The sequence below is a fragment of the Python bivittatus genome, unplaced genomic scaffold (genome assembly GCF_059951505.1).
Source record: "Python bivittatus isolate LINGU-HERP-01145 unplaced genomic scaffold, Pbiv_v1 ctg000590_np1212, whole genome shotgun sequence".
Classification (NCBI taxonomy): domain Eukaryota; kingdom Metazoa; phylum Chordata; class Lepidosauria; order Squamata; family Pythonidae; genus Python; species Python bivittatus.
Window position 1 is genome coordinate 20703974 of NW_028277086.1, and position 14567 is coordinate 20718540.

The 14567-nt window shown below is 37.8% G+C and overlaps 1 protein-coding gene across 2 annotated transcripts in view; it reads left to right on the forward strand.

The window, feature by feature from the left end:
* Positions 1–12709, forward strand: part of AZIN1 (antizyme inhibitor 1) — a 37918-nt gene extending 25209 nt beyond the window's left edge. Inside the window, exons 8-12 of one of the 2 annotated variants that reach the window (XM_015887961.3) lie at positions 2891–2965; positions 4407–4572; positions 8906–9021; positions 9165–9379; positions 10714–12709. In XM_015887961.3, the coding sequence (XP_015743447.1) occupies positions 2891–2965; positions 4407–4572; positions 8906–9021; positions 9165–9379; positions 10714–10825 (684 nt within the window). In that variant the 3' untranslated portion in view covers positions 10826–12709. The remainder of the gene's footprint in view (positions 1–2890; positions 2966–4406; positions 4573–8905; positions 9022–9164; positions 9380–10713) is intronic. The other variant, NM_001291786.2, reaches the window with a different exon arrangement.
* Positions 12710–14567: the final 1858 nt, after the last annotated feature.

The following is a 14567-nucleotide window of genomic DNA, read 5'->3' on the forward strand; positions in this document are numbered from 1 at the left end:
AGTTGCTGTGTTTGAAGTACAACATACCCCAGTGGGTCTACCTGTCCTTCTGGAATAAGCGGGCTGGTTGGATATGCTGTCCTTCAATTCAAGCACAGCAAGCAATGGCAGCAACTATAGGGAGATGGCATGCTCAGTCAGCCTGCCTTCCCTTTTCCTCAGCCTTACCAGCTGGATATGCTGTACTTGAATTCAAGGGTACTAAGTAGAAGTAGCTACTGTGCCCCACCATCCTTGACTTTAAGCCCAGCATATCTAACTGGCCTAACTGGGGGCACAGTCTTCCAGGCTCCTTTTTTCTCTATTTCCTCTTAGCTGATTCCAGTGACCTTGCCTTTTCCTCATTTTCCCATCCTAAAACACTTGGGCTTGGATATGGGGGGAGGGAATACCTCAAGCATGGGGATGGCTAGCCCCATAGAGGCCTCCTGTCTTCAGCCTCAGATTTTTCATCTTCTTGGACTCTTCCCCTTTTTAGTAATGCTTTTAACTGATGTTTTATGTATTTATATATATTTATATTTTTAATGTTTGTTGTGAGTTGTCCAGAGTTCCCCCATTAAGGGGAGATAGGCGGGTGAGAAATTTAATAAATAAATAAATAATGAGTGTTTTGTGTTGGTACCTAGGCCAAACCCCTATGCTTCAATCTGGAAATGGATCACCCATATGGTCCTTCTGTGCACAGAACAGTCTCTATATAGAATATTTAACACAATCTTGCCTTTCTTTCTTTCTTTCTTTCTTTCTTTATACGTACATACATACAGTGGGGCAAAAAAGTATTTAGTCAGCCACCAATTGTGCAAGTTCTCCCACTTAAAAAGATGAGAGAGGCCTGTAATTTTCATCATAGGTATACCTCAACTATGAGAGACAAAATGGGGGGAAAAATCCAGAAAATCACATTGTCTGATTTTTAAAGAATTTATTTGCAAATCATGGTGGAAAATAAGTATTTGGTCACCTACAAACAAGATGTCTGGCTCTCACAGACCTATAACTACTTCTTTAAGAGGCTCCTCTGTCCTCCACTCGTTACCTGTAGTAATGGCACCTGTTTGACCTTGTTATCAGTATAAAAGACACCTGTCCACAACCTCAAATAGTCACACTCCAAACTCCACTATGGCCAAGACCAAAGAGCTGTTGAAGGACACCAGAAACAAAATTGTAGACCTGCACCAGGCTGGGAAGACTGAATCTGCAATAGGCAAGTAGCTTGGTGTGAAGAAATCAACTGTGGGAGCAAGAATTAGAAAATGGAAGACATACAAGACCACTGATAATCTCCCTCGATCTGGGGCTCCATGCAAGATCTCACCCCGTGGGGTCAAAATGATCACAAGAACGGTGAGCAAAAATCCCAGAACCACACGGGGGGACCTAGTGAATGACCTGCAGAGAGCTGGGACCAAAGTAACAAAGGCTACCATCAGTAACACACTATGCTGCCAGGGACTCAAATCCTGCAGTGCCAGACGTGTCCCCCTGCTTAAGCCAGTACATGTCCGGGCCCGTCTAGCTTCAGTTTGCTAGAGAGCATTTGGATGATCCAGAAGAGGATTGGGAGAATGTCATATGGTCAGATGAAACCAAAGTAGAACGTTTTGGTCTAAACTCGTCGTGTTTGGAGGAGAGAGAATGCTGAGTTGCATCCAAAGAACACCATACCTACTGTGAAGCATGGGGTGGAAACATCATGCTTTGGGGCTGTTTTTCTGCAAAGGGACCAGGACGACTGATCCGTGTAAAGGAAAGAATGAATGGGGCCATGTATCGTGAGATTTTGAGTGAACACCTCCTTCCATCAGTAAGGGCATTGAAGATGAAACGTGGCTGGGTCTTTCAGCATGACAATGATCCCAAACACACCGCCCGGGCAATGAAGGAGTGGCTTCATAAGAAGCATTTCAAGGTCCTGGAGTGGCCTAGCCAGTCTCCAGATCTCAACCCCGTGGAAAACATTTGGAGGGAGTTGAAAGTCCGTGTTGCCCAGCGACAGCCCCAAAACATCACTGCTCTAGAGGAGATCTGCATGGAGGAATGGGCCAAAATACCAGCAACAGTGTGTGAAAACCTTGTGAAGACTTACAGAAAACATTTGACCTCTGTCATTGCCAACAAAGGATATATAACAAAGTATTGAGATGAACTTTTGATATTGACCAAATACTTATTTTCCACCATGATTTGCAAATAAATTCTTTAAAAATCAGACAATGTGAATTTCTGGATTTTTTTCCCCATTTTGTCTCTCATAGTTGAGGTATACCTATGGTGAAAATTACAGGCCTCTCTCATCTTTTTAAGTGGGAGAACTTGCACAATTGGTGGCTGACTAAATACTTTTTTGCCCCACTGTACGTACGTACATACATACTAATTTATGTTTCATACCACATCACTTGATTAAAGACGGTTTTCTTTTTTTTTATAATGGCTTGGATGCAGTGGATTGATAGCATATTTGAAACGTATATCTAAATGAAGAAAAGGAAAGGCGGAGAGATTCTTTTTCCTGCTGTAGTGTCCCAGATCATATCTTACAGGAAGTTGTCCAAGCCTCAGAAATGGTTTTCAGGGGACACAGAGGACTGCAGTAGGAAGTAAGAGATGAGAAAGCTCCATGCTTGGACCAGAGTTCCATTAGCTGTTTGTTGGATCCAAGCTATAATATTTGCAATATTAGTCTTGTATTCAATTATAGTAGTTATTTTTCTATTTGACATCAGTTAAGTTTTAGTACTTTTTTTTTTTAACTATAGAATTGCTTGTAACAATGAAACAGGGTACTTAGTTGAAGAGCTGAATATATTAAGAGTGAACATTATGTGAAAAGGATAACTAATATGTTATACACAGCAAACTTTCTGCATTTCTATTTTAGGAAGAATTTGGCTTTACCTTGAATATGTTGAACATTGGTGGTGGTTTCATAGATCATGAACTTGATCTGGAAGAGGTATGAAACTGGATCTTTTTCTTATAGAATTTGGCCTGCCATTTTATTTAATTCAAACTTTTTATTAATATGGATGTAAACTATAAGGTTACTTTGGCAACAGGCAGCAAATATTGGAGCTGCGTTTACAGTACAGACTGCTTATACACCATCTTCATGTCTCTTCAGTTCCAGTTTACCTAGTGGAACTTGAAACATTCACAGATTGGTCATATTTCCCACCAGCAGCAGCAAGTCCTATGCACCCCAATGTTGGGCTTGTGATAAAATTTCAGGATAGCTGTCTGTATGAATGTTTGGACTGAGGTAGTCTTTACACATGCAGTTGTATATGCTTGGCTTCCACAGAAGCCCTGATTGTTTGGGTTCATGTGGATTTCAGTATATGTGCAACATTAAGATCTTTTCAATATAGTGAGTGTTCTGAACCTACATTGTAGGTGAACCATTACGGGGAAATGGGGCTTGAGGCTGTTTGTTGTACGAGCGAAATCTGTAGCACCTTCATGGGTGGCATCATATCTGGTTGTGGAGAATAACTGTAGGACCCAAGAAGCGATGTGGATCATTGCAGCTAAAAAACAAAGTCTCTATTTATTTTATGTAATTTTGATCTTTTTTTCTAGTGTTGCTATAGTATGACAAAATTCAGAATGTTTTTATAGATAATTGTGTGGTATTTTTTTAAAATACTTTCCATTATTTCAAAGGCTGCTGGAAATTTGTTGTTTTCCACCACTACAACATGTAAAATTGGTGTGATTTAACAATTTACAGGTAGCATAAGCCAGAAAGGGAATCGATTATTTTTTATCGGTTTGTTTATGGGCTCCATCTTTGGTTTATTCTGATTGGAAAATCATCCTATTAGGAGTTTATAACATGGTTGCTGGAAAATAAACCAAGAACAATTGGTTTACTGTTAGACTGCTCAGGGTGAAGAACTACCAGATATTTATGGCTAAATAATGGTTGATAGCCAAGAGCTGGCAAGAACATTGTCTGATGTATCCCATAAGGTAGCTGCCATGCATTGCTTTGAGGTCTCTTTAAAACAATTGCGTACAGTGGCTGAGTAGGGCAGCAAACTGCTCTGAGGAGCATGCAGCCTTTGGTGCAGTTTCTCTGGGCTACAACTGGGAAGGGAGCAGATGGAGACTTGGTCATCAATCACTGCCTGAAGCAGCAGCTTCATTATTTTTAAAGATAAACAGCTGTGTCATGTAGCTATGGTCTCCACCTCAAAGGCTGGATGTATCTAGTATGTAGCTGTAAGGACTAATAACCATTGATAGATGTTTTCTTTGTGTAGGGTAAGTTGTGCTAGTCATAATCTTTTCTTCAGTTAATTTCCCACCAGGGAGCAGATATAATTTTAACTTAAGTTGTAATTGCTCCAATTTAGCAGAGAATTTTCATATGTTCATCTTCTATTTTTTAGATTAATCGTGTTATCATTCCGCTGCTTGATACCTACTTTCCTGAAGAATCTGGTGTAAATGTGATTGCAGAGCCTGGATGCTATTATGTTTCTTCAGCATTTACTCTAGCAGTTAATATTTTTGCAAAGAAAGCTGTTCAATCTGGTGACCCTCTTCTCCCAAAATGTAAGCAAAATCTGACTAATATTTAAATCAGCTTAAAAACTGCAAAGGCAAAGCATTATTCTGGATCCTAGCTTGTCAAATACGATTCCCCTTTTAAGCCATTCACGTTTTTCTATTAAGAGAAATCTAACAGTAGTCTATACAGAATATTTTAAAATAAGCACTTATAAAAGGAATGAAAAAATCAAGCTGTAGGAAATCTTTCTGAAAGCTAAATTCCTTTGAATAGCTTTGCAAGAGATAATTGGCAGAACAAAGGGCCCATTTAGCTAGTTGAGTAAGAAACAGCCCTTAAATTGTTTTCTTTTTTAATTGTTTGAAAACTAGGTCATACTTGAAAAAGTTTAAGCTGAAAATTTTAAACCTGTAAATAATTCCCTTGCAAAAGAATTGTTCTTCATCTTTGCATCATATGTATGCATCACTTGGGCAGTGGCACTCTCAGGCACTTTCTTTATCTGAGATTTTTGGTGGGAGACACATTCTATACTCTATCATACCAGTAGAAGCATTCATTTGTTCTGTGTTTTTTTTTCACAGTGCTGAGGAAAATTCCATGTTTGTTTGTAATTGTTATCCATCTTCGTCCTTTTCATTCTCATCCTCCCTGCCAAATTATTATAGCTTCCCTTTTTGTTCATCAGCATCAGTGGACACTTAGCAGAAGTTCTGCTAGAGTTTTAGGCTATAGCGTCTCAAGCCCCTTTCAAAGGTGCTTGAAATACAACAGCAAGCTTTTGCTAGCTAATAAATGTTTGCTGTGCCTCCTCTTCTTTGTCAGATGCTATCTCACTGATAATTATCCACACTTAGAAATTTACAAAACAGGCAAGATGAGACCACTTTTCCTGGCATTGACCTTTCCTTTGGGAGAAAATATTCCTTGCAAGTGATGTGTCTGCTAGTGTGCCCTGTCTTGCTCTTGCTTCTAGAATGGATAGAGATGGGGAGTGATCATCTGATTCAACAGCACTCCTTAAAACTTTCTCAATGGCCTTAGTATTGATATATCAAACATATACTGTCCTGTTCCCAAAAGCATTTTCCAAACACTTTCTGAGCCAAAGCAAAATAAAAGAAAGCAGTTATATGAGATAACTAATTGGACAGTTACCTCCTTTGTTGTCTTCCCCAGGTCTTTTTCATCTATAACTATGGCTCTCATTCATATCATTATGTTGCTTATCTGGCTTCTTGATTTTGCTGTGAAGATCTCTCCTCTGCCTCACCCTTAATCTCCACACTTGGTTACTTCTACAGTTTCAAGATCTCTAGCAAGCCCATAACTACATTGGTAAACATTGTTCAGTTGCTACATCATTTGATCCACTGACTACTACCTGTGACTTTTCATCTAACTCAAGATCAGTATTAAAATCACAACTGTACCGATTGTAATAGGTTCCTGTGTCATCTTCACAATCACTGGCTTGGAATTACTGATACCCCAGCTAACCCATATGCATCCTCAGAAAGTAATATTCTGATTCTGTATTATCTGATACTCCTTCCTTTTCCTCATCAGATCCCACTGTAGGCAATCAACACAGTTTCCTTCAGGTGAGAGCTGCCTCTATATGGAGAAATTGCTCTGAATGACAAGTGCCCTTGGCTGGAAATACAGCTGACCATGCTGGATGACTAGTGATTGAAAATATTCAGGGTTTGATAAGTCCCCTACATTTATTGCCTTGCAGTTTTTTCAGTTTTATTAAATGATTTTAATAGCTTATGGCAAAAAAAATTCCTAAATTATCCTTAATTTTAGGAGACTGGAAAACCTCTACTGTGTTTTGGATGACCATAGTCATTTTTTCACCACTCCCTCCCTAACAATAATGGTGGAAGCAAGATCATCAGCATAACTGTCCTCATTTCATGCTGACAGACAGGGAAGAAAGAAAGTCGGATGCCACAGGACACTAAATTTATGCTGCAGCTGACCTTTCTTTTTGTACAAATCATTAATGTGAGTCTTTATCAGCGTTATTTGTGGGATAAAATGGCCACTTTCAGACTGTGCTTACTGGAGGATAAGAAGAAAGTAGTGAGTGTGGGGTTTTTTTGTGAAGGCCTTAGATGTCTTGAAGCAGCAGATCCAAAAATATAAGGATATTGCATGTTATAGCTTGACTGTTCTGGCAGGGGTGGTGGCCTTAGCAGATGTACCTGTGATATCTCAAGAAGTAAGGAATCAGTCCAAGATCTCAACAGTCTTCTACGTTCAAAATTGAAACACCATACAGAAAATGGGCATTAACTTGTCATTCTCTAGTCCCACTTCTTGGTATTGAGTATGCCCCAGAGCACCTGCAACTTCTATGTAGCAAAGGATTTTGTCAGCTTTGGTTGATCACCTTTGTATTCTTCCATACACCTATATAATCCCAAATTCCATTCTTTCAGTGAGAAAGAAGCACTGTGTATCAGTAAGCATTGCCTTTGATTTAACTGTAATGATTCAACTCTGTATTTTGGTCATTGTCCAGGCGGTCATTTTCTAGCATGAGATGAGATTACTTCAAATCATTGGATCTTATTTTTATGTTGCAATTCAACCTTAACAGGGAAGAAGTACCTTCTTTTGCATTGGCTGAGATTGTTTTAATTTATGCATTCTTACATGTTCGAATAGATTGATTTTTCCATGTTTGCTTGTCTGAATCCTTTTACCTGCTTTGTGCAAACTTGATTTACCACTTTCTCTCAAATCTCAAGACCAATTAATTTGCTTTTTTAAAGATTTACCTGGCAATCATCTCAGCCAAACATGACAAGATTGACCACTCTTATGTTTCTTCCATCCTACTACTAAGCACCTAAAAAAGAATATTTTGAATAGCTGCACTCCGATATGAGCACTTAGCCTGCTATGGAATTTCAAGTTCTTATTGTTTCTTGCTGTTCTGCTTTCAAAAACATTTGAATCTATGGCTTTTATCAACTTTCATCTGCTTACATTTAAAGTGGCATTTCTTGTAGCGCTAATTTGTGTTTGTCAGGCATGGGAACCTTATCCTATAAAAGTACACATAAATCCTTCTGTTTTCCATCAGCTGACAACTCCATTGGAACAGACTCTACAGCCATATGTGTTCAGTGGCACTAGATTTCTATACTAATGTCTACGCTTTTCTGTCACTATCTCATGCTTTTCTTTTGCTACTTAGGACCAGAGAAGGTCTTCTCAGTATTCCATCCAATGTATCCAGAATCTCATTCTGTTGTATTACAGACTCTCAAGTCAGAGTGCATTCCACTGGAGCAATAGTTTTGTAAGGAATTAAGCTGGCAACGTTTTCCAGGCCAAGCAGAACCTTTGTGTCAACACTGATCATGTCCCTTCCTAGGCCATGAAGACAACAGCTTATGGGAAGAAAATTTAAACCCTGGAACATAGACATATATAGGCCCTGATTTCTGTGTATTGCACTTAAGGAGACCTTCCATGCTTACGTTGCTTCATTATTCTCTGCAATAAAGCAATTAATCTAGCTATGTTGTGTCTATGATATTTCTGCAAAATAGTCTTTTCCACAATAAGGGATTAAGGTCTGGAGAACTAAGATTTACAGCTTAGGAGAAGCCAGCCAGGATTATATTGCATTCTTTCATGGTGTTTCCTATACGGACTTAAGAAAAATAGTCATGTTTCAGTCATCCATTTTTTATAGAACATTATTTGATAAATGTACAGGCACAGGTAACTACACTTTTGAGGAGCTCTGTACTTTTTTTCAGTTCTTTCCTCTTTATTTTTACACTGAGCAAGCTTGCTAATCACCCATACTTGGGATGCACAGGGATTATGAAGAACAAAAAGCTGCTTACCTATAACTGGTTCTTCAAGTGGTTATCTCTGCATTTACTTCTGCTTGGCAGATACTTGTTCCAACCAGTGCCTAAGGGGTCTGGATATTATTGTGGTGGGCCACAAGAGCCATGTCCAGGAGTATGCACAGTACATGCCTCCTGGCTAAAAATCTCAGATATCAGAAGTTTCTGATGATGGATCTATGGAGGTACAGCTCCCATAAATGTAAATGCACAGATGACCACTTGAAAAAAATAAGTAACCTATTGTAATTTGCATCCTTGGATCAGACAGTGTTAAGCAACAGATAGGTTTCCTTTTATTTAAGATGTTCCTGACTATTTGTCATAAAACGTTTTTTCTATATTTGTGTAAGGTCATGCTTCTTACCTCTAAATCTGTTACTATTTTCGTACTCATGTACCATGCACTCATGAAAAAGCTATACCATTTAAAAACAAAGCACCACCATAAATTGAAATTTACTGTGCAATTTTTATTTGGTTGTTTATTTTACAGTGGAACAAACCCGGAATGATGAACCAGTCTTCATTTACTACATGAATGATGGTGTTTATGGTTCTTTTGCAAGCAAATTATCTGAGAACTTGACTACTATTCCAGAGGTTCACAAGGTAAGGGCACATTTATATGCTGCAGGCTAAGGTCTTTGGTTACTTTGGATTACTTTTTGCTAGTATTTGCACTACTAGCAAGTAAGTTGTTCAGCAATTACTGTTCTGAGTAATACATAACTATCAGAACTGTTTTTATGTAGAAATACAAGGAAGATGAGCCTCTGTTTGCAAGCAGTCTTTGGGGTCCATCCTGTGATGAGCTTGATCAAATTGTGGAAAACTGTCTACTCCCTGAGCTGAATGTTGGAGACTGGCTGCTCTTTGACAATATGGGTTCTGGTTCTTTGGGGGAACAACCTGCTTTGAATGATTTCCAGAGGCCGCCCATTTACTATGTAATGTCAATCCGTAACTGGTAAGCTTATATTATGTTATTGCTCTGCTGCTGGTAATTTAAAAGAAAGTATATTTCTGTTATTTGAGAATAAAATATTTCTAATGTTGTTGTATCAAAGGTTAAATCATAGTTGAGTAGTTCCCTCAATTATATTTCAGTTTTTGGACAGGATCCCCTTACCTCCCATACACACAAGCACATGGCATGTACTAAATCAACTTAAACTTTGGTGAAATCAAATGTAAGTACCTCAGTGTGTGTGTCATTTTTGTGGCAGTCATCTGGTAACAGATTCCAACTTTAGTAACTAGAATGCTGGGTTTAGTCTAAGGAAAACTGTTCTTTAAATTCCATTCAGCTTGAAACATGATTCACTCTTTCACAGGTAAGCTGGTTTCGGACTCATTGATCTCACAAGAAATGACCAGACAATAAAATAACTATTTGCATTTGTTTTGTGCATGTATTGAAGCATATGTAGCAACCATAACTTAGTAAAGGTGGCCTCAATCTAGCTAACCTTAAAAGTCTGTCCTGGGAATCACTTGTCTGCAAACACTATGCGCAAGTTTTGCTTTTATAGTAGGCACCTTACTTCAAATGACTCAGAAGGCAGCATGTGACACTCCACTTGTGGCAAGAATGCTTGTTGCTTACCTGGATCAAGTTACCACTTGGCAGGTCATAAGCAAATGAAAAGAATCCATCTTGTGGGGAAAAACTGATACATAATGTTTGCAGAATGAGGGTTTTTTAAATGAAATTCATGCCTATTACAGTAATTACACATTGAGTAATAAATTTAATCCTCAACGTTTCAGATTGTTCCATTTCTTACACAGAATTGCTTATGTATATCTTGCCTTCTGTCTAAGAGCTCAAGGTGATGTACATTGTAACTCCTCACATCGCCCTCAATATTTTTAGCGTAAAGCAGAACTGGAAAACTGATGACACATGAATTTTTTTTCATAGTTGCCTGGGTTCCCAAGAATCAAATCAAATCTTTATTACGATCATAGACCAGCATAGGGTCCCCAAGAATATCACCAGGCTCAGTGACAGATCATTGTTATGGCAGCATGATTTTCACAAAATACCACCCCCCCAAAATTCCTTCTAATGAAATTATTCCCATACTCTATGGCCAAATAAATAATGTAAGAAAAATATGTGGCTCCCTGGCATAATGGCTGGAAATAATTACAGTTTTCCTTAACTTTTGGCAATTCTTGCATGACTGAGAAGAGTTGGAAAATAATGTTGCTTGAGTATTCCAAAATTACTTTGAATAATGACATTTACTCTGCTGTATTCCAATAGTTGGTTGAATATCTGTATTTTCACTTCAGGTGTGATATGCAAGATGCTGGATTTATCTCTGACACACTGATGAAGAATTTCTGCTTTGTGCCTTCTTGCATTCAGCTGAGCTCTGAAGATAGCTTTTCTATTGCAGCTTAAACAGGCACTAATGCTACATTTAGCCTTGCAGTTGCTCGTCTGTAATCTTGTCTGGTCACAACATTCCAGTGTGAAGGAAAAATGGAACAATCTTGAATGAATTATTGAAACTTGAAATCAATTGGGACCAGGCAAAACCAGCTACAACTAAATTCACTGGGGGAGTAAAGCTTACATAAGAAACATCCTGAAATGTCAGATCATTTAATCCCTCAGTAGTTAAACAAAATATGCAACAAAATGGATGACTTAGTTGAGATGGAAACCCATCACTTGGGTTCTCTGTTAAACAGTTTACATACAAGTACAGTTTTTATACTAAGGATTTCTGTTAGAAAGTCTTGTAAAGTTGTCTTTCCCCAGATATATGAAATATCAGTGGGAAACAAGTGTGATTCGTTAGCAATGTTAGTATATTTAGAATGTGTAAATTTGTGCTTTGAACTGTAGTTTAATAAATGTAAAATTGCATCATAGTATTTGTTGTATTTCACCCTTGTTGTTCCCTCTCTTGTATGAATGCAATAAAATTTTGTGTAGATTTTACTGTTCTCCCCAGCTAACGCAGGGAAGAGGTCTAAGCAACAATGATAGTTTAAGTACAAAAAGATGCAAGATAAATTGAAAGAACTTCAGATTCAATTGGCAGAACATTAAATCATGACTAAAAATAAATCTAATGTATACCACTAAATTCAAAGTTGAAGTGCAGGTTTGGGGCTTTCTTAAAATTTGATTTAATTTAAGATTAAGTTCTTGCTCTTTTGAATATTGAAAGCAAGACTATAATTCTGTACATGCTTGAAAATAAGATGCACTAGACTTGGAGAAACTACAGCAGTAGACTTAGAAAAGGAATTATTGAAGCTTTTACTCATTATTACTTAGACTCTTCCTATACTTTGATTAATTTTAATTTATTTTACTAACCTAGTAGTCTTGGTAGCTATTTTTGAAATGCACCAGGTCAATTTCAAAGTGGAATTTGTATATCTAATTTGGTGATGCGAAATGGGCTGCCAAGCATAAATGCATTTTATATTAGTGCCAATTGGTAGAATGTTTATGCCTCAATTTAGTGGAGCTAAAATGCACTGTTTGCTAGAAGAAGAACATTATAGAAAATGGTTCTCTTCAACCTGAACATCTAAAATAACAGGTACTATATTTGAGATGCTTTTCACTTGCGTGAATGGTTTCTACAGCTAAATCTTAAGTGACCCTGAGCACTGAACATGGCTGTGAGCATTAAAGCACAAATAAAAACACGAACGAATTCAGTTTTCTAATTCAGGAAAAAAACAAATCAGTTTCTAGCATTTTGATCCAATATTTGCCAGGGTTCTGTCAGTCCAGAAAAAGGGGAAACTGTCATAATTCCCCAAGTGTCTCTAATGATGCCCAGGATTCTGCTATAAGTTTTTTAAACTGTTGTGTTTAACCAACTCTGTTGTAAATGGTACAGTCACCTTGGAAATGTCTGTATTGTATTTGACAGTTTGCCATAAAAACTGGTTTGAACTTAGTATATATTTGAATTTATATGCTAAAACCTATCTTCTGTTTACAATATTGTAATATCAGTTTTGGAATAACACAAATATAAAACTGAATGATTTCTATATAGCAAATTAATCAATGGAACTTTGTCTTGTATATAGTTCAATTAGTTGCTTTTGGAAGCTGTTTGTGTGCATTCATATGATCGCCCATAATGGAAAATAGTGTTCAGATGCAGCAAACAGGGTGCATTTAACACTGCTTATCAACCAGTTAATAGATGTAATGAGACAGGGAGGGAGACTATTGCAACTATGTGTCTCTTGAACTATTGTGGTAATTGCTTAAATTGCCATTGGTCTCAAATATATATTTTACATGCTGTCCTCAGTTTCATTTAATAGTTCATATCTAAACATCCTTCATTAGATAAAACAGCAAGTGTATTCTGACATGAGGGCTTGTGGAAGGGGAGAATAATTTTGCTTAAGAGTTTAGTGCATGGACACAATATTGATGAGCTTTGTTGACCACATGAAGTATTGTTAGTAAGAGACTGTCTTGTACAAAGTATAAGGATTTCCGGCATTGGTTCATGGATTGGCAGTGGGTCTATTAGACCACTGCCTAGATTTTACACTACAAATACTGCTATTTGATGCTTTTGACTGGAGAAGCCAGGTTTTGTAGGAAGTAATCTACATGCAAAGCATATAATCTAAATTTGTTTTAAATTTAACGATACAAACAAGGATCTTTCCTTGTGTTATGTGCAGAGGAATTAAAACTTCTAAATTAAGTGTAAGACAGATTTTAACTATTTCCTTGCCCAACCATAGTTGTGTGTTATTAGAACTACGAGTTCTGGGTTATACACGTATGCCATAATATGGTTTGCTTAATATTGGCGTAGTATTTCATATGAATCCTGACAACTCTGATTTCAGCAAACCTGTGTTAAACAATTCATGACTTAGCATGAGTGAATGAGGTCTTTTATATGCCAATATAGTGGAATGGAGACAGCTAAGCTCTATTTTCTTTTCTGGATTTGGAGTTTTCAAAGCTGAAAGCCGGGGGTGGCAGAAAAGCAAAAGCCTTGGTATATACTACCCATTGAATTACACAATACCGATATCAAAGAAGAAGCAGGAGGTATCTTTTTCAATAGTTTACATTCTCTGTTCTTTAGAGTCAAATATGCTCAGTCTCAAATGGGCTGGGTGGGTGGAGGGTTGATAGTCCTCATGTGAATATTCCTTTTTAATACCTTGCTCCTTATTATTGGGACTACCCGTATTGGTCACTATCGAAACCTCAACAACTGAGTTTGATATTTAAAAGGGTGATGCATTTGTTTAGTAAAGGAGGCATGTACATGACAGCATTTTCTTGCTGGGAAATTGCCTTGCTTTTCCATCCTGTCTTGAAGGTGGCTCTGGTACCCTGATTGGTTGAAGTCTCACAATGTCAAATCAAAGCCAGGTGACCCACATTAGGAATTAGTGTGAACTGTGCAGCGTGTAAGAGTTCTAGAAAAACATCCATCTCTGCATACATGAATATGGTTTAGGGTCTATAAAAGGGGTACTTTACAAAGTATCTTAGTGTGACAAAAAACCCTTCAAAGGAGTGAAGCCATCATCTCCAGAAAGCTATGCAGCTGCTTCAGAAGTTGTCCCTGGCTGTGTGGGCATGTATAGTCACTTTAATTCATCGACAGCCTGTGGAAATGTCTGCATGCACAACTGCAACAAGCCTTCAAACAACTCTGAGTTTCCAGAGGGTGCAGTTCTTTAAAGCCTAGAAGGGACACTTCACTTTGTGAAATACTCCTTGTGGATGTTCAGTCCTAATAGTGTTTTGCAGTACACCAACAATATACATGTAGAAGACTTTATTAAAACTGGACTAAGATGTTATGCTGTAATTATGATACTTGGGTTACTTTGTTACAAATAGTTGCAGACAAGGTACAGATGTACCTTGAAACAACAATCACAACTGGGGGTGGATTAAACCGCTATTAATTCTCAAAGGGGTGGTTATATACTCAATAAAAACCTATCCAAAATACATCTCTCCAACAGTGCCTGTCCTGATAAGGGCATATCTGAGTTACAGTCCCCGTCCCTTGGTTACACACGATCATGATCTGGCAATGTTCACCATCAGTTTAAATGTATTGATAGTACAAAGGAAAATTCTAGTTTATGAACAAGTGAAGATTTCATTTCTCACC